This window comes from Thunnus thynnus, chromosome 13 (genome assembly GCF_963924715.1).
Source record: "Thunnus thynnus chromosome 13, fThuThy2.1, whole genome shotgun sequence".
Taxonomy (NCBI): domain Eukaryota; kingdom Metazoa; phylum Chordata; class Actinopteri; order Scombriformes; family Scombridae; genus Thunnus; species Thunnus thynnus.
The window spans coordinates 29,959,004-29,979,227 of record NC_089529.1 but is presented as its reverse complement, the minus strand read 5'-3'; the positions used below and the strand labels follow the sequence as shown (position 1 = coordinate 29,979,227).

The 20,224-nt window shown below is 37.5% G+C and overlaps 4 protein-coding genes across 4 annotated transcripts; 1 reads left to right on the top strand and 3 right to left on the bottom strand.

Annotated features, from left to right (window-relative positions):
* Positions 1–996: 996 nt before the first annotated feature.
* LOC137196312 (olfactory receptor 6N1-like) lies at positions 997–3,779 on the bottom strand. The gene is made up of 4 exons (XM_067609181.1): positions 3,737–3,779; positions 2,859–3,046; positions 2,083–2,745; positions 997–1,161 (listed from the first exon to the last, which is right to left on the bottom strand). Exons 1-4 carry the CDS (start codon positions 3,777–3,779, stop codon positions 997–999), a joined length of 1,059 nt encoding a protein of 352 aa, XP_067465282.1.
* Positions 3,780–7,584: 3,805 nt separating this feature from the next.
* Positions 7,585–8,704, top strand: LOC137195079 (olfactory receptor 52Z1P-like). Its single transcript, XM_067607148.1, has one exon. It carries the CDS (start codon positions 7,585–7,587, stop codon positions 8,557–8,559), a length of 975 nt encoding a protein of 324 aa, XP_067463249.1. The 3' UTR covers positions 8,560–8,704.
* Positions 8,705–10,039: 1,335 nt separating this feature from the next.
* On the bottom strand, positions 10,040–12,831 carry LOC137196311 (olfactory receptor 6N1-like). Its single transcript, XM_067609179.1, has 4 exons — positions 12,789–12,831; positions 11,918–12,105; positions 11,149–11,811; positions 10,040–10,231 (listed from the first exon to the last, which is right to left on the bottom strand). The coding sequence occupies exons 1-4, from the start codon at positions 12,829–12,831 to the stop codon at positions 10,067–10,069; spliced, it is 1,059 nt and encodes a 352-aa protein (XP_067465280.1). The 3' UTR covers positions 10,040–10,066.
* A 3,656-nt stretch (positions 12,832–16,487) lies between these two features.
* LOC137195078 (putative olfactory receptor 52L2) lies at positions 16,488–17,472 on the bottom strand. Its single transcript, XM_067607147.1, has one exon. It carries the CDS (start codon positions 17,467–17,469, stop codon positions 16,525–16,527), a length of 945 nt encoding a protein of 314 aa, XP_067463248.1. The 5' UTR covers positions 17,470–17,472; the 3' UTR covers positions 16,488–16,524.
* Between the last annotated feature and the right edge of the window lie 2,752 nt (positions 17,473–20,224).

Here is a 20,224-nt window from a genome sequence, read left to right as displayed (position 1 = left end):
ATATGCTTTTAATTAAAAAAAATAATGTGTTAAAATGATATCTTCATTTCTAAATAATCTAAATGGAGCTTTATCACTATTCTTGAATATAAAAGTACAATCAAATTCACCTGCGTATGACCCAAATTTTCTTACTTCCCTCTCATAGTATCTCACCATGCAGATAGTTTGGATTTTATTTTTTGGTCAGATTTTGAGATATCCAAGATTTCTTCAGTCACCCCAACACAATACAAGATTCATTTGTATTTAATTTGTGGTTCTCTAAGCATTGAAAAATTACATTTACAAAAAAGTCAACAGTAGTATGTGTCCACGGTACTCGCTGTTAACAGTTGTCAGTCAGAAATTGCAGCAGTTAGAAGAAGTTCTTAGATCCTTTATTTAAGTTAAAATACCAATACAACAATCTTAAAATACTTAATATATGTCACTAGAAACTGAATTGGAATCATTTATATTTTAATTCGAATTGCTCAACTTGAATAATTGCAAAAACTGAATTGGAATCACATAATTTGAATTTATGTTGAATAATTACACTGAAAAACTGAACCTGAACAGCATAATTTGACAATAAATTTATTAGTTTGGGACTGAATTCCAATAAATAATTCAACTGTCTCTATACTTTCAGTTCCACATTCAGTTCGCGCAATTCAGCCTCAGTTCTTGCAATTAATATTCATACAGCTCTTCAGAATTTATTTCAGCTCTGTTGATTAACATATTTAATGAGAATGTGCCCCATAAATGTGAATCAAATGATTAAGTTAATACATAGATCACTGAGCAAACATATTATATGATTGGCACAATATACAATTCAAAAATCTACCTAGAAAATCACATAATGTCTAAAAATGTTTTTTGTGTCAGAAAGTCACTTTTTAAATCATAAATAGACATCAACACAGACATCTGAATGTTCATTTCCTGTTTGTCTTTCCAGTTTGTGGGTATCCAGGTAGCAGAGTAGCAGGTTTTCTTTACCCATCAGGACACTGTGTTGATATCCTTCATAGCTGATCCAACAGCAGGTCTGAACCTGCTTAAAGTCCTTCTGATGGACTCTCGCAGCTCCTTGTTCCTCAGACTGTAGATCATCGGGTTCAGAAAAGGTGTCAGGGCAGAGTACAGCACAGAGACAATGATTCGAACCTAAAATAAAAACAAAATAGTTTATTGAACACACAAGATTGATTGAGTATACGTGGCATTTTCCCTCACTAGCGGCAGCGCCTGAGGATGACGAGGGTGGTCGGTCTGCTGTCAAACACTTTGATCCAAAGCATTCTTGACAATTTTAGATTTACAGGTAATTTTCTGCGGACATTTGGGGTCCCCAAATGAATATCTACCATCAGACCTTTGGTCTAGTGCTCTTTAACAACTTTTTAGCTGCAAGCTAGTTGAAGTTCAAATGGATAAAACTCTAAACTCTAAATTTACTGTGGATATTTATGATCATCAGGATAGCACCTCGCTGGTGAACACAGTGGAGCATTTACCAGCTAAAGAGCCAGATATTTCCCTCAGGAGTTGGTAGAGAGCAAAAACAGAGCTAAAAGAGAGTGAATATTGGACTTACATTCACCAGGTGGACAGAAACACGATTCAAAATAAATGATAATGTTGCTCTGTAACTGCTGGATGTGGAAATAAACAACTGTTTGCTAACATGTTAGCCACAAGTACTTAATAAGCTGATAATATGACAGATGTAGTTTTTACAGACTATTCTGCTGAAATCAAGTTCAGGCAGCTTTAACCAGATTGAAACTATGAAGAACCAAGAATAGAACCCTGAGGAACCCCACATGTAATTATTGACATTATCAATGGGAGGATCACGTTGCTCAGTAACTGCTGGATGTGGAAATAAGCAACTGTTTGCTAACAAGTTCAACATATCAGCCTAAACCTTAACCAGGCAGTTATTATTGTAAGCATAACAATTAAGGTCTCCTAACCCTAATGAAGTAATAATTTTAATCCAAACAGTGATTTTTACTGGAGTGCATAGACCAATGAGGTACAATACTAAAGTTGTGGCTGCGGTACAATATTAGAGTTGCATACCTCTGGTGGAAAGTTTCCTACCCGGTAGGAGATGTATACAAAGGAGGCCGAGCTGTAAGAGATGGACACCACAGTCAGGTGGGCAGCACAAGTCCCGACAGCCTTCAACCGCTGAGCAACACTCATCCTTGATATAGAAACACCAATCAGCACATAGGAGGTGAGGATGAGGATGGCTGTGGTCAGTAGTGCCACCAGGGCGAAGGAAATGGACACAATGCTGTCCACTGAGGTGTCAGCGCACGCCAGCCGCCTTACAGATGACACGTCGCACCAGCCATGTCTTACCACATTTGGGCCACAGTAAGGCCGCTGCCAGGCCAACGAGATGGCCGGCAGCGTGCAGAATGTGCCGAAGCCCCAGGCTCCTGCAATGAGGAGCAGCCGGACGGGCCGGGTCATGATGGTGAAGTAGCGCAGAGGGTTGCAGATGGCTACGTAGCGGTCGTACGCCATGACAGTCAGTATGGCACGGCCGGTTACGGCTAGCTGAATGAAGAAATGCATTTGGAAGAAGCAGCCCGATTTAGAAATGGTTTTCATGTCTGTCAGGAAGCCGGACAGCATGTTGGGGATGGTGGTGGTGGTGTAGACTATGTCCACAAAGGAGAGGTTGCAGAGGAAAAAGTACATGGGAGAGTTGAGCTTTGGATCAGTCAACACCTGCATGAGAAGAGACAGTGATAGTTATTACAACACTAATACTGGTAGTAGTCTTAGTCAGACTGAGGCAATGCTGATTGAATTTCTGACAAATAGACAGTTTTGTTTTGTACCACAAAGATAATCATGATGTTTCCTCCCAGGATGATGATGTAAACCAGCAGCAGGATGACAAAAAGGATCATCTTTTTCTCGCCGAGGTTGGCGAGACCCTGGATGATGAAAAAAGAGATGCCATCAGGATCCAAGGTGCTGTTAACAAAGCTGGATCTGGGATTGGATGACAAGGGCAGGTATGAATCTGGAGAAAAAAAGTTAGGTAGGAAGTAAAGTAAGAGAGGCATCAGTGTTGATTCACAGTCAGAGCACCTCAGGGATAATAGTTCAACAGATGCATGGTACAACATGACATTTTATCTCTGCATGTTCCTATTATTCATGGAGATGTAGAAATAGATTGTGAATATAAATGAAACAAAACAACCAGCCAATGAAATCATACACAAAGTTATTAAATGCATTACTAAAATGCACCAATATTCTTCCCTGCCTTTAAATTCAAACAGAATCACATATTCACCTTATTAGATATACAGAGAAGATGCATGAATGTTATTTATCTAAGATAACAGCAGTTAATATAAAATATTTACACAAATGGATAAGTTAAAAACAAGTCAACACTGAGTTAAGCTGAGTTTCTCTAATAACTTCAACCTGTTGGAAGGATTTCTATATATATAGATGTGCATAATAATGTGTCATTTCCTTTAATCATTAGAAAACAGTTACCACTATTGTGGTGAAAATGCTCTGATATGTCCCCCTATTTTCAAGAGTCATAAATTGCATTTGGTGCAGTAATACATGTATTAACTTCATCCTTGTGCAACATATTCCACTGTATATCACATTGTTTGATTACATTGAACATCATCAAAACAGCACAGCACACAATCAGCAACATAAAAACACAGAAACATTCACTGACCTTTGGGGCTTTCATGTGAAATATCAAATGGCAGAAGCTCCATCAGTCCTCAGCAAACAGATATATGGATGAAAAGGTTGGTGGATGTAGACGAATATGCTGTCATCAAACAACAACAGTAGAATTATTACACCGCAAGAACTAAACGCTTTGAACGAGGCTCCATCTGTGCACCGGGTCACTTTGAGAGATCAAATTTCAAAAACAAAAAACGAGTCATTTGGTTTTCAGAAGCTCTACGCCTGCACATACTGAAATACCACTATTTAATATTAGTCAAGTTAAAGTGCAAATACCTGGACACGACTCCGACTTCACACACTCAGGTTTAGTCAAACAGAGACAGAACTTCATCATAAATCCACATTTAGCCTTTTAAAGAGCAACTCGCCTATTTTCTGATTATAATGAGGATTATAATGAGAGACCAAGCAACTTTAATTAGTCATAGTTACATCATAAAATCTTAAATTATACACAGGATAGCAAAAGAATACCAAAGGGACCTATTTTTAGTTACCTTTGTGGCTATAAACAAGAACAAAGAAAACAAAGAAATATAATTGTCTTTGTTGCCAAGGTAACAACCATCTGCTTCAAATATCTTGTTGGACCTCCTCATTAAAGAATTATGATCGAGACTCTTACTTCACTTTAATTGCTTGTCTGTGTGTGTGTATGTGTGTGTGTGTGTGTGTGTGTGTGTGGTGGGAATAGTTTTACTTATTGTTAATTCTTTGAACAGTACTGTTTAGTCTGAGCCAAAGCTTTGAGATTCTTTCAAGGTTTCAGTCTTAATTTTCAGTTAAAAAGTGAAAAATGGATAATGCGTACAAAAAGAAATGACAACAAATAAGTCTAAACATCTACAGCTGTGCAGGCGGCAGCACTGTGAGCTTATGACACAACTGGACAGAATTTTTTTTTTGATTTGATTAAGAATCGAAATCAGTAAAACCTTAAGGACAGTGGGTCAAAAAATGTTAACTTTGACCTGAGGGTGGTGCCAGAAATAACTCGGAAAACATCTCAGACTCAGCTCTACATCGTCACGATCAGAAATCAGAAAACCTTTGTCATCACAAGACAATGAAAAATTGTCTTTGTCATGACTTACACAGTACACATAGAGTTAAAACACACATATAGGAAAGATACACTGTGAAAGAAAACTGAATTATCATTTGATGTATTTCTTGAATATATCATACATGTTTCAGATATGTTTAAGTTCAGTTTAGTGTTAGTTTGTGTGTGCTGTGTCTATTCTAAACTTAGTTCTTTGCTGTGTAAGATGAGGCAGTTGTGTGTTTAACAGTTAAGTTTATTCTGTTATAACCTTACCTGAGCCAGTGATAAGATAAACTGTAGTTATGTAGATGTTTATGTGTAAATCTGATAAGCTTTTAGAGGATAGTGTGGTTTGTTCTTAATTTAATACAGTAGTAATGTTATTTAGTGATGCTACTTGGTGCATGCTTATGTACTGTCATATATGGTCGTGAAGAAAGACTGTTCCTAGGTTAGTTGAACTTTTGACTTGTGTTTCTATCTGAGGGTTGCTGACCTGTAAGGTTAGTAAACAGATGTCTTAAATTCTGTACAAGTAGTATTTAAGGGACTGGTTAAGTGCCAAACTTTCAGACAAAGAAAAGATAGCTAGGTGGTATCTTTGTCTCCAGAACTATGATGCATTATACTTATGATTGTATTGTTTGATTACATTATTTCATAACCTGACAATGCTCTCTTTGTGTGTTTATTGAGTGATCAGCAATTTCCCCATTACAACACACAAAGAGTTATCAATAGAGATTGTAGTAATTTCACTACAGGTCAGTAGTAAACTAAACTACAGCCTTTTTCTCAGGTCAGGAGTTCAACAACGATTCAACCTCTGGGGACCATGAAGGTCTGAATCCAGATGTTTTAACAAAGTGGAATCAGATCCAGAACAGAACCCAACATGTTGTATCTGCGTAAAACATCTCAAACATGTAAATAAAAAAACAACAGAGCCAAACTGACACAAACATTGATAACAGACTGACGCCAAGTTGACAGCAACAGTTGCCTGGTGACAAACTGTTGAGCAACGCAACAAAGAACGGAGTACCAGGCGCCGCTCTGCCAGCTTATAAAGCTGTCTGTCAGCCCACCACACATCTATGTTTTCCACTGTCCACTGAATGTGTGATGTATGTTGTATGTTTTGTGAAGAAAAAAACACCTAAAACAGTGAAATGCGACTGTAATCTGTCAGGCAAATTGGAAAATAAAACAAAAATCCAAAAATGAAATGTCAGAAACAAGAAAGTTCATATTGAATGCTTTAAAGCTACTTTGTAGAAAATATCCATAGTCATTAAATACAATATTAATATGTTGTGTTGTTGGAAAAGCAAAACATATATTAAACATATTAAACATATTATTTTAGACATACAGTTAAAATATCTCCATCAGGTGCAGTGTTGATGATTTCTGTTGAGGGTGTCTGAGTTATTCCTGTTTTGATTTCAACATTTGTTTATTTAAAGCCTGTTTTCTTTCTAATGTAAGTTTAGAAAGCAGTGTGAAAGTGAAGGCTGCTTTGCTCTGGTGAGCAAAATAGATTATATGTGACTGATGCTGATAAGAGATGTGACTGTACTGTTTTATATTTTAAGACTTACAAAATAAATTACTTTATTGTGTTCAGCACCAGTCAAAAGTTTGGACACACTTTTCCATTCACTTGAATATGAAAGGTGCTTTATATGTGCATACTAATTCAGATGAGAGTAACAGTCAGACTGTCAGATTCAGTGAGGAGAGACGGCGACATCAGGTAAAGAAATGTTCATTAGACGTGAGAAAATATAAATCAACCACCATCACCACTGCTCTACAAGTTCATCTAAATTTGTTTGTATTTATCTCCGTCACACAAACAGCAGCAAGACTAAAACGGAAGATATAAATATATCAATTCGTTTTCCATTGTTGTATGATTTTTACATGATTATGATTTTTTGTTTCTAAACATGTAAACATGGAAATAATTGGACGTATAAGTGAATTTACATACAAAATAGCAGAACAAACGTGCATTGCCTTTTATTATTAGACTAGTAACTATAAAAATCTTCAAAATGTTAGATTTCAATTTTACTTGAGCAGCTTGATTAAGAATATTTTCTACTAATTTTAGAGCAGTTTTTGGTTATTTCTTTTTGTTCTGTGTTTCTCTGTTCTCCTCTTACTGGTTTGAAGTAAGTCTCTTACCTGCAGTCTAGATTTTACATCATTTGAATTAAAATCTAATAAGGGATGTGGGATTGTTTGTTTGTGTTGCCATGGAGATGCCAATGTTAATCAAATCTGATCAAACCTCACCTACACAGTCCTGATGGAGCTGATTAGGTTAATTTTTGAGTTTTACATTCATAATATAAAATAACTGAGGATTTTTTTCCCCCAAACTTTGACTTTGATTTTGGCTTCAGCCATAATTTATTTAATGTTATAAAGAGAAAAAGGTACAAAGTAAAGACAATGGAATTAAAATAGGGTTATGGTTACGGTTAGGGATAATAATATTCATTTTTTGTTCTTTACATTTTGCCACTCAGGCTCTGTTTGACCTTTGTCTTTGAAGTCAAAACTGTAGAATATTTAGAGGTTATTTTACACTTATGTAAGTATTCCTTTTTTCTTTTTTTTTTAACATGTTGCAATCATGAACCAGCTCATGAATTATTGCTGTCATCTCTATAAACACCATCAGTCTGACAGATTGGGTTTTAATAATAAACACAGTCAGAATTCTCTGTCTATGATCCTCTCTAGGATCCTCCGTCTGAAGTATGGAGAACGAAACCTTCAATGCAGATATTATATTCATTGAGGGGTTAAAGGTCATCCCTGGGTCCTCCATTCCCGCCTTCGTCCTCCTCCTACTCATCTATATCTTCATCTTGGTGTCCAACATCGGCCTGGTAGTCCTGATTACCATGGAGAGGAGCCTCCATGAGCCCATGTATCTGCTCTTCTGCAACATGAGTATTAATGACGTTTTTGGGGCCACGGCCATCATTCCGAGATTGCTAAGTAATGTTTTTACTCCAATCACAGACTGGTACATTCATTATATAGACTGTGTTGTTCAGGCTTTTGCTTCTCACTTTCATGCAGGCACCTCTCACACGGTGCTTATGATCATGGCATTTGATCGCTACGTGGCCATCTGCAACCCCCTGCGATACGCCACCATCATGACCAACAAGATGGTGGTGAAGCTGTCGGTGGGGGCCTGGGTGGCGGCCTTCATCTCTGTTGCGATTCTTCTTGGCCTCGCTATCCGCTTGACGCGCTGCAGGCGGGTTATAATCAACCCCTTCTGTGACAACGCCTCCTTGTTCAAACTGTCCTGCCAGAACCTTCTCATCAACCACATCTACGGCCTTGGCAGCGCCGTGGTCATCCTGGGATCCTCCCTCGGCAGCATAACGCTCACCTACCTGAAGATCGCCATGGTGTGTTTGAGCAGTAAGAACAAGGTAATGAACAGCCGGGCGCTGCAGACCTGCGCCACCCACCTGGTTGTGTACCTCATCATGTTGGTTTCGTGCTTCACCCCCATGATCATGCACCGTCACCCTGAGTGGGCGGACAACGGGAAAGTGGCGTCAGTCATGTTTCATGTCGTCCCTCCGGTCCTGAACCCCATTATCTACGGGCTGCAGTGTAAAGATCTCAAACAGAGGATTGTTGCCTTGTTTCACAAGAATAAAGTCATGGATGGGAAAAGTGCCGCAAGGAGACGAACCTTCCACAAATAACTCCTTAACTGCACACATCTAATGCAGAGGTGTCATCAGCAGAATACCTTTGTTTTCTATGCATATTTCTGCTAAATATGAACAATTTCACAGGATTTTAAGGTATAAATGTGTTTGTTGGAGACATTGGTCACATATTTTGTAAAAGCTGGTAGGACTGTGAGGAAATGTTTGCAGAACTGTGTGAAACAGCATTATTTTAGTTAAATTATGCTAGTTTTATTAAGATCACAACTGAGATCAACCTCTATTGCTATTTTCTGAATTTTAAAGGTTTTGACTAGTCTAGTCTTGACTTACCAGTCACATTTTCATGACACATTTTAATGTATTGAAATGTTATTCACATAGATTTCAGTTGATAAAGCTTGTTTGATTGCGGGTTAATTGTTACTGTATTCCGTGCAAGAACCTACTTTCCCAGAAGTATTAGATATTATGCCTTGCATTTTTGAAATCACACTTTCTTTCTTTGTTTTAATAATATGCTTTTAATTAAAAAAAATAATGTGTTAGAATGATCTCTTCATTTCTAAATAATCTAAATGGAACTTTATCACTATTCTTGAATACAAAAGTACAATCAAATTCACCTGCGTATGACCCAAATTTTCTTACTTCCCTCTCATAGTATCTCACCATGCAGATAGTTTGGATTTTATTTTTGGTCAGATTTTGAGATATCCAAGATTTTTGCAGTCACCCCAACACAGTACAAGATTCATTTGTGATTTAATTTGTGGTTCTCTAAGCATTGAAAAATTACATTTACAAAAAAGTCAACAGTAGTATGTGTCCACGGTACTCGCTGTTAACAGTTGTCAGTCAGAAATTGCAGCAGTAGAAGAAGTACTTAGGTCCTTTATTTAAGTTAAAATACCAATACAACAATCTTAAAATACTTAATATATGTCACTAGAAACTTGAATCATTTATATTTGAATTTGAATTGCTCAACTTGAATAATTGCAAAAACTGAATTGGAATCACATAATTTGAATTTATGTTGAATAATTACACTGAAAAACTGAACCTGAACAGCATAATTTGACAATAAATTTATTAGTTTGGAACTGAATTCCAATAAATAATTCAACTGTCTCTATACTTTCAGTTTCACATTCAGTTTGCGCAATTCAGCCTCAGTTCTTGCAATTAATATTCATACAGCTCTTCAGAATTTATTTCAGCTCATATGTGGGAAACAAAATCATCCATGGGAAGGGACTGTTGATTAACATATTTAATGAAAATGTGTCCCATAAATGGGAATCAAATGATTAAGGTAATAAATAGATCACTGAGCAAACATATTATATGATGGCACAATATACAATTCAAAAATCTACCTAGAAAATCACATAATGTCTAAAAATGTTTTTTGTGTCAGAAAGTCACTTTTTAAATCATAAATAGACATCAACACAGACATCTGAATGTTCATTTCCTGTTTGTCTTTCCAGTTTGTGGGTATCCAGGTAGCAGAGTAGCAGGTTTTCTTTACCCGTCAGGACACTGTGTTGATATCCTTCATAGCTGATCCAACAGCAGGTCTGAACCTGCTTAAAGTCCTTCTGATGGACTCTCGCAGCTCCTTGTTCCTCAGACTGTAGATCATCGGGTTCAGAAAAGGTGTCAGGGCAGAGTACAGCACAGAGACAATGATTCGAACCTAAAATAAAAACAAAATACTTTATTGAACACACAAGATTGATTGAGTATACGTGGCATTTTCCCTCACTAGCGGCAGGGCCTGAGGATGACGAGGGTGGTCGATCTGCTGTTAAACACTTTGATCCAAAGCATTCTTGACAATTTTAGATTTACAGGTAATTTTCCGCGGACATTTGGGGTCTCCAAATGAATATCTACCACCAGACCTTTGGTCTAGTGCTCTTTAACAACTTTTTAGCTGCAAGCTAGTTGAAGTTCAAATGGATAAAACTTTAAACTCTAAATTTACTGTGGATATTTATGATCATCAGGATAGCGCCTCGCTGGTGAACACAGTGGAGCATTTACCAGCTAAAGAGCCAGATATTTCCCTCAGGAGTTGGTAGAGAGCAAAAACAGAGCTAAAAGAGAGTGAATATTGGACATTCACCAGGTGGACAGAAACATGATTCAAAATAAATGATAATGTTGCTCCGTAACTGCTGGATGTGGAAATAAACAACTGTTTGCTAACATGTTAGCCACAAGTACTTAATAAGCTGATAATATGACAGAAGTAGTTTTTACAGACTATTCTGCTGAAATCAAGTTCAGGCAGCTTTAACCAGATTGAAACTATGAAGGACCAAGAATAGAACCCTGAGGAACCCCACATGTAATTATTGACATTATCAATGGGAGGATCACGTTGCTCAGTAACTGCTGGATGTGGAAATAAGCAACTGTTTGCTAACAAGTTCAACATATCAGCCTAAACCTTAACCAGGCAGTTATTATTGTAAGCATAACAATTAAGGTCTCCTAACCCTAATGAAGTAATAATTTTAATCCAAACAGTGATTTGTACTGGAGTGCATAGACCAATGAGGTACAATACTAAAGTTGTGGCTGGGGTACAATATTAGAGTTGCATACCTCTGGTGGAAAGTTTCCTACCCGGTAGGAGATGTATACAAAGGAGGCCGAGCTGTAAGAGATGGACACCACAGTCAGGTGGGCAGCACAAGTCCCGACAGCCTTCAACCGCTGAGCAACACTCATCCTTGATATAGAAACACCAATCAGCACATAGGAGGTGAGGATGAGGATGGCTGTGGTCAGTAGCGCCACCAGGGCGAAGGAAATGGACACAATGCTGTCCACTGACGTGTCAGCGCACGCCAGCCGCCTTACAGATGACACGTCGCACCAGCCATGTCTTACCACATTTGGGCCACAGTAAGGCTGCTGCCAGGCCAATGAGGTGGCCGGTAGCGTGCAGAATGCACCGAAGCCCCAGGCTCCTGCAATGAGGAGCAGCCGGACGGGCCGGGTCATGATGGTGGAGTAGCGCAGAGGGTTGCAGATGGCTACGTAGCGGTCGTATGCCATGACAGTCAGGATGGCGCGGCCGGTTACGGCTAGCTGAATGAAGAAATGCATTTGGAAGAAGCAGCCCAATATGGAAATGGTTTTCATGTCTGTCAGGAAGCCGGATAGCATGTTGGGGATGGTGGTGGTGGTGTAGACTATGTCCACAAAGGAGAGGTTGCAGAGGAAAAAGTACATGGGAGAGTTGAGCTTTGGATCAGTCAACACCTGCATGAGAAGAGACAGTGATAGTTATTGCAACACTAATACTGGTAGTAGTAGACTGAGGCAATGCTGATTGAATTTCTGACAAATAGACGGTTTTGTTTTGTACCACAAAGATAATCATGATGTTTCCTCCCAGGATGATGATGTAAACCAGCAGCAGGATGACAAAAAGGATCATCTTTTTCTCGCCGAGGTTGGCGAGACCCTGGATGATGAAAAAAGAGATGCCATCAGGCTCCCAGGTGCTGTTTACAAAGCTGGATCTGGGATTGGATGACAAGGGCAGGTATGAATCTGGAGAAAAAAAGTTAGGTAGGAAGTAAAGTAAGAGAGGCATCAGTGTTGATTCACAGTCAGAGCACCTCAGGGATAATAGTTCAACAGATGCATGGTACAACATGACATTTTATCTCCACATGTTCCTATTATTCATAGAGATGTAGAAATAGATTGTGAATATAAATGAAACGAAAACAACCAGCCAATGAAATCATACACAAAGTTATTAAATGCATTACTAAAATGCACCAATATGCTTCCCTGCCTTTAAATTCAAACAGAATCACATATTCACCTTATTAGATATACAGAGAAGATGCATGAATGTTATTTATCTAAGATAACAGCAGTTAATATCAATTATTTATACAAATGGATGAATGAAGTTAAAAACAAGTCAGCACTGAGATAAAGCTGAGTTTCTCTAACAACTTCAACCTGTTGGAAGAATTTCTAAATAATAATGTGTCTTTTCCTTTAATCATTAGAAAACAGTTACCACTATTGTGGTGAAAATGCTCTGATATGTCCCCCTATTTTCAAGAGTCATAAATTGCATTTGGTGCAGTAATACATGTATTAACTTCATCCTTGTGCAACATATTCCACTGTATATCACATTGTTTGATTACATTGAACATCATCAAAACAGCACAGCACACAATCAGCAACATAAAAACACAGAAACATTCACTGACCTTTGGGGCTTTCATGTGAAATATCAAACGGCAGAAGCTCCATCAGTCCTCAGCAAACAGATATATGGATGAAAAGGTCGGTGGATGTAGACGAATATGCTGTCATCAAACAACAACGGTAGAATTATTACACCGCAAGAACTAAACGCTTTGAACGAGGCTCCATCTGTGCACCGGGTCACTTTGAGAGATCAAATTTCAAAAACAAAAAACGAGTCATTTGGTTTTCAGAAGCTCTACGCCTGCACATACTGAAATACCACTATTTAATATTAGTCAAGTTAAAGTGCAAATACCTGGACACGACTCCAACTTCACACACTCAGGTTTAGTCAAACAGAGACAGAACTTCATCATAAATCCACATTTAGCCTTTTAAAGAGCAACTCGCCTATTTTCTGATTATAATGAGGATTATAATGAGAGACCAAGCAACTTTAATTAGTCATAGTTACATCATAAAATCTTAAATTATACACAGGATAGCAAAAGAATACCAAAGGGACCTATTTTTAGTTACCTTTGTGGCTATAAACAAGAACAAAGAAAACAAAGAAATATAATTGTCTTTGTTGCCAAGGTAACAACCATCTGCTTCAAATATCTTGTTGGACCTTCTCATTAAAGAATTATGATCAAGACTCTTACTTCACTTTAATTGCTTGTCTGTGTGTGTGTGTGTGTGTGTGTGTGTGTGTGTGTGTGTATGTGTGTGTGTGGTGGGAATAGTTTTACTTATTGTTAATTCTTTGGACAGTACTGTTTAGTCTGAGCCAAAGCTTTGAGATTCTTTCAAGGTTTCAGTCTTAATTTTCAGTTAAAAAGTGAAAAATGGATAAATGCGTACAAAAAGAAATGACAACAAATAAGTTTAAACATCTACAGCTGTGCAGGCAGCAGCACTGTGAGCTTATGACACAACTGGACTGAAATTTTTGATTTAATTAAGAAGAAAATTTTTTTTTTAAATTTTGACCTGAGGGTGGTGCCAGAAATAACTCGGAAAACATCTCAGACTCAGCTCTACATCGTCACGATCAGAAATCAGAAAACCTTTGTCATCACAAGACAATGAAAAACTGAGTACACATAGAGTTAAAACACACATATAGGAAAGATATACACTAGGGTTGTGCTCGAATACAAATACGTTATGTGGCAAAGCACAAATAGTGGGGTTTTTTTTTATGAACATTTGCTTCATACAAATATTTTAAAAATTATTTGTTTTTGGGAAGAAAAAAAATACCAGCACGCAGGTCAGTTATAGTCGCTATCTCAGTGTCTCTCCTCTGCTCCGCTGTGACGTCTATCAGCAGGTCTCAATGAGGGGAGTCACATCCACCTGCTACATGATGCATATTTCTTAATTTGGACACTTTAATTTTCATCTTCAATTTTCTAAAATTATAAGCGTAATAAAAACAAAAACAGGATTTTTAAGCCTCTTTCCACTTTTATTCGAATACAAATAATTTTGCTGCCTCAACAAATACAGATACAAATACAAATACTGGGCTCTCTGCACATCCCTAATATACACAGAGAGTTATCAATAGAGATTATAGTAATTTCACTACAGGCCAGCTCTGTTTTTAGTTATCTATTTTTTAATCTTGTTTATCTAGTTTTAGAGCAGTGCAGGTCTCCAGACATTTTGTCTGCTATTTAATGAAGTTTAAACAACTAAAGCCTTCTTCTCAGGTCAGGAGTTCAACAACGATTCAACCTCTGGGGACCATGAATGTCTGTAAAACTAGTTGTTGGCCATCCTAGGGGCACAAGTTCAGTTTGTTCCGTAGTCCAAAATGCATGTAGGGATTTAAATATTATCTATATCTTTGGCTAGACTGGCTCAGCATTGGAGTTTCCTCATTGGCTGTTGCTCTTTCAATATGAATTGGTGTGAGATGATGGAAGCGGAGGACAGCAGCGATGCAGAGCGACTGTGTTTCTGCGCCGAGCTCTGAGGCTCTAAAGCTCCAGTGTTAAATGCAGTGAAGTCTGTTAAACTCCTGTTGTTTTAATACAAATAATTTTGCTGTCTCAACAAATACAGATACAAATACAAATACTGGGCTTTCTGCACATCCCTACTATATAGTAGGGGTGTGCCTGAATACAAATACATTATTCGGCAAAGCACAAATAGTGGGTTTTTTTTTTTTTTTTACGAATATTTGTTTCATACAAATATTTTTAAAAATATTTGTTAGTTAGAGGTCTGTCCGCAAAAAGGTGATGAGCAAAGTTTTAGCTCAGTAGTCGGCGCAGTCATCTATGATCTGGGAGACTCCACTCTGAGACCCGGTTTGGGGACCTCCTTCATAAGGTAGTTTATTCATAAACACTTATTGTAACACTTTAATTTTCTAAAATTAAAAGCGTAATAAAAGTAAAAACAGGATTTTTAAGCCTCTTTCCACTTTTATTCAAATACAAATATAAATAATTTTGCTGCCTCAACAAATACAGATACAAATACAAATACTGGACTCTCTGCACATCCCTACTATATAGCACACTGTATATTATACGCAAAATGAGATTATGTACATCATAACATAATAACAACCTCTTGGATCCATCTGACCACATATTGAATCAAATGGGCCATATGTAATTTTCCTTGTAGGTAAATTATTGTTTGCTGTTGTGAAGAACTGAGTATCACATGTCCTGGAACAGTCTTTGTACAGAGATGAAAAAAAAAAGAAAATCAAATCAAATTGCCCATCTTTAGTTGTGTCTGAACATATAATCACTAATGAGAATATCAGGTTTAATGCTGAAACATTACATTTTATGGATGTGTTATGTTAAAATGTTCATCCTAGCTGGGATATTTTCCTGCTAAACAGTCACTTTCTGCCCAATGGATTTATGAAACCCTTAAGTGGCTAATAAGTTGCAATAACATGCCTTTATAGTTAATAATTATTAATAATAATTATGTCATCAGTATTATATCTTAAATGTTTTATTTATGTTAGAAAATATATTGTAGATAACATAACTTGTGCATGTGGTTAAAGTTATGTTATACATACATATATGTATATATAAATGCAGTATGCACTTTACTAGAGTTTTATCAAACAAATATACTAAAAACAATATATAAGTGATACAAAAATGAGTCACACTTAAACGTCTTTAAACATTTTCAATATTTGATTTTAATAAACATTTAAGGCAAATATCAGGGGATTTATACAAAATCATCATGTTTTCATGAAGTTTATGTTTCAGTTTTTTAGTTCATCATCAGCAGAATAACAAGATCTTTCATTTATTCATATAAAAATAAGCCATAAGTCATTTTGTTTATATTTGTCAATTTGTTTTTCTTTTTCAATTCAAGTGGTATCAATCTGTAGGCAAACACAAAACTGGAGGATGGTAGGAGTGCATGAAATCTCACAGCCATCAAAGAGAGAACAAAGTGCACATGTTGTGACCACCTTTCCCTCTTTATATCATTGAATCTTTGAATAAACATGTTCTCTTGCAAAACTCTTACAGGAGACAGTCCTGTTATTCATTATTAGCACAAATACATACTTTATGCAGTTTTAAGAGTCAAGGTTAGGGATAAATTATTTCTATAATGATGACAGTTTCACTTGGTGGTCACTCTTTTATTGTACCTGTCAGATCAAAATGAAGACAGAAACAGTAATTGACAATTTTCCTGAGATCAAGTTGAAAAAAAAAACCCCTTCAGATTTACACATTAAAATGATGGTGTAACTTTTTTCAGGTGGCGCATATTTGACAAACACTTATGTATTTCTTGGGACTGCAGCCCATAGATGATGGGGTTTAGGCTGCCGGGAATGACGTGAAAGAGAATTGCTGAAATCTTCCCGTAATCTGCGTACTGGGGGAAGCGATGAAGGATGATGAGGATCATCCCACTGAGAAGCATGATCAGATACAAGCACAGATGAGTGCTGCAGGTCTTCAGGGCTTTACTGTTCAAAGACTTGCTCTTACTAGTTAGACACGCTGCTGTGATTTTAGCATAAGTAAGAATTATACTGCCTATAGAGGATGAGAGCAGGACGACAGTGAAAGTGAGGCCATAGACGTTATTGATGAACACACTCTCACAGGAGAGTTTAAACAGGGAGGCATTGTCACAATAAGGATTTGTGATCCGAGTCCTGCATCGGTTCAGCCGTATGGTCAGACCGAGCAGAATCCCGACCAAAACAAAGGCCACTCCCCAGGCAGAAACTGTCAGCTTGATCACCATTTTGTCAGTCATTATGGTAGCATACTGCAGTGGATTACAGATGGCAATATATCTGTCAAAGGCCATAATCATGAGCACAGTGTGTGCATTAGCGCCAAACATGTGTAGGATGAAAGCTTGCATCACACACTCATAGTAGTGGATGAAGCGCTCAGAGGAAGGCACCAGGATATCTGCAAGCACCCGAGGAACCAGCAGAGAGTTTCCCATGACGTCATTAATTGACAGGTTACAGAAGAGCAGATACATCGGCTGTTGGAGGCTTCTCTCTGTCCATATCAAAACCATAATGCCCACGTTGGCAATTAAGATAAACCCATAGGTCAAAAGCAGAATGACGAAGACAGGGTACTTGGAAGTCTTGGTGACTTTTAACCCCTCAAGCTCCAGTGTGAGGCTGTTGTATGTATAGTTTTCCATCTGAGCAAGTGAGAAGAGAGGGGAAAAAAATCACAAATAACACACATGAATAACAAACACACTGTCATGAAACAGACACTGTCACAAATCTATACAAGAGAAGACATAGAAGCCTCTAGAATTATACTCTATGTACTATAATTATAATGAAGGTTCTTTTTAGCTACTAACAGAAGTCATAATAAAGAGAAAACTCATGACAGAACTTCCACTCATCTGAATGCCACAGACTTGTACTGCTTTTTGGTTGGCAAACATTTAGATTTTCAAAAAGCCACTTAAAAGGCCATACAAAATAATTTTATTTCCCATCTCATGATTTAAATTAGTATTAGTATTGTGTTTTTACATATATAAATATCAGTGTGTAAGGCGTAAAACTGAATCATAGAGCCACTTTAGTAATTCTTCTTGGACAAGCAAAGAAAATAATTTGCTCTTGTTAAACATTTTTACTTTTTCTATGCCATGTAGAATTCCACTATGATAATAAAAGTTGCAGCAATGTTTTATCATTCCATACTGAGGAGTATGAAAAGACAGGTCAGGTCAGTCAAAAACAATGATTACCTTTCTGCCTTTAGCATATCAGTGTTGACGGATATGCTTCTCCTGAAGGCTTCTCCTTTCTCTGAACAGTTTAATCATGTACTTCTGTTATATGGACATCACTGTCCTCAGGAGAAGCCTCTATAATTGCCGAAGAAAACATTACGTCATGTTCAGGAGGTTAATGATGCGTGTCAACAAATTCATCAAGTGGAAAAACACCTTGCTTTCATAAAAAAAACACTGCGATGGGCTTCTGCTGGCTTCATCAGACCACGACCTGGGATGGTTTGGGAAAAGTGGGAACCGGTTGGGATGAGAGTCAGTAGTTATTGGTCATTTTTTTATTATTAGTCAATTTATGTTCCAATCTTTACCTACAATCATGAGCTTTTGGGTAGTGACTGAAATAATGAGATCAATGATACAAACGACTGAAATTGGTTTCTTTTGCGAACTGGAGCCTCACCCTTACAACCTGTGCACAACAATAAGCGGAGCTCTTTGCTTGATGGAATTGGATAGAATCACTAAAACAACATGGCAGCTGTGAGCATGGTGCCAAAGCTTTGGTCCGTCTTGTGGAGGAGGAGTTGCAGCCATTTTCAACTCAAGCCTAATTATCAACCCTAGACCTAAATTTAATTATAACTCATTTGAAAGCCTTGTTCTTAATCTCTCTCAGCCAACCTGGAAAACTTTACAGCCAGTTCTATGTGTTATAGTGTACCGTCCGTATCTGAATTCTCAGAGTTTTTATCAAACTTAGTCCTTAGTACAGATAAAGTAATTATAGTAGGTGATTTTAATATTCACGTGGACGTCGATAATGACAGTCTCAGTGCTGCATTTATCTCATTATTAGACTCAATTGGCTTCTCTCAGTGTGTAAATAATCCCACTCACTGTCTTAATCACACCCTAGACCTTGTTCTGACTTATGGGATTGAAATTGAACATTTAATCATTTTTCCACAAAATCCTATTTTATCAGATCATTTTTTTAAATAACTTTTGAATTCCTATTACTGGATTACACACCATTAGACAAATATGTCTTCACTAGATGTCTCTCTGATAGTGCTGCAGCTAAATTTAAGGAAGCAATTCCATCAGTACTGAATTCACTGCCATGTCTCAATACTACAGAGGACTCTTATGTTAACTTTAGTCCCTCCCAAATTGATAATCTTGTTGATAGTGCTGCAGGCTCATTACGAATAATACTCGACTCCATCGCCCCCTTAAAAAGGAAGATAATAAAACATAAGAGGTTAGCTCCATGGTATAACTCCCAAACCCGCAAATTAAAGCAAACATCGCGAAAATTGGAAAGGATTTGGCGTTCCACCAAAGTAGAAGAATCTCGCTTAGTCTGGCAAGATAGTCTTAAAACATATAGGAAGGCCCTCTGTAATGCCAGAGCCGCCTATTACTCAGCATTAATAGAAGAGAATAAAAACAGCGCTAGGTTCCTTTTCAGCACTTTGACTGACAAAGAGTCATAACTTTATTGATCCATGTATTCCTATAGCTCTCAGTAGTAATGACTTTATGAGCTTCTTTAATGATAAAATTCTAACTATTAGAGGCAAAATTAACCACCTCCTGCCCTCAACAGGCACCGTTCTCTCCCCAAACACATGCACCTTAGAAACAGCTGTAAATCCTGACATATATTTGGACTGTTTTTCTCCAGTTGACTCTCCTGAACTAACTTCAATGATTTGTTCAGCTAAACCATCAACCTGTCTCTTAGACCCCATCCCAACTAGGTTGCTTAAGGAAGCCTTACCCTTAGTTAGCGAATCTTTACTAGATATGATCAGTCTGTCTTTAGTAACAGGCTATGTACCACAGTCCTTTAAAGTAGCTGTAATTAAACCTCTTCTTAAGAGGCCTACTCTTGATTCAGGCATTTTAGCCAATTATAGACCTATATCTAACCTTCCCTTTCTCTCTAAGATCCTTGAGAAAGCAGTCTCTAATCAGTTATGTGACTTTCTACATAACAATAGTTTATTTGAGGATTTTCAGTCAGGATTTAGAGGCATCATAGCACAGAGACAGGACTGGTGAAAGTCATGAATGACCTCCTAACTAACATCGGACAACGGATTTGTCTCTATACTTGTCCTGTTAGATCTTAGTGCCGCATTCGACACAATTGACCATCAAATCCTATTACTGTCACATCTTGTCTGGA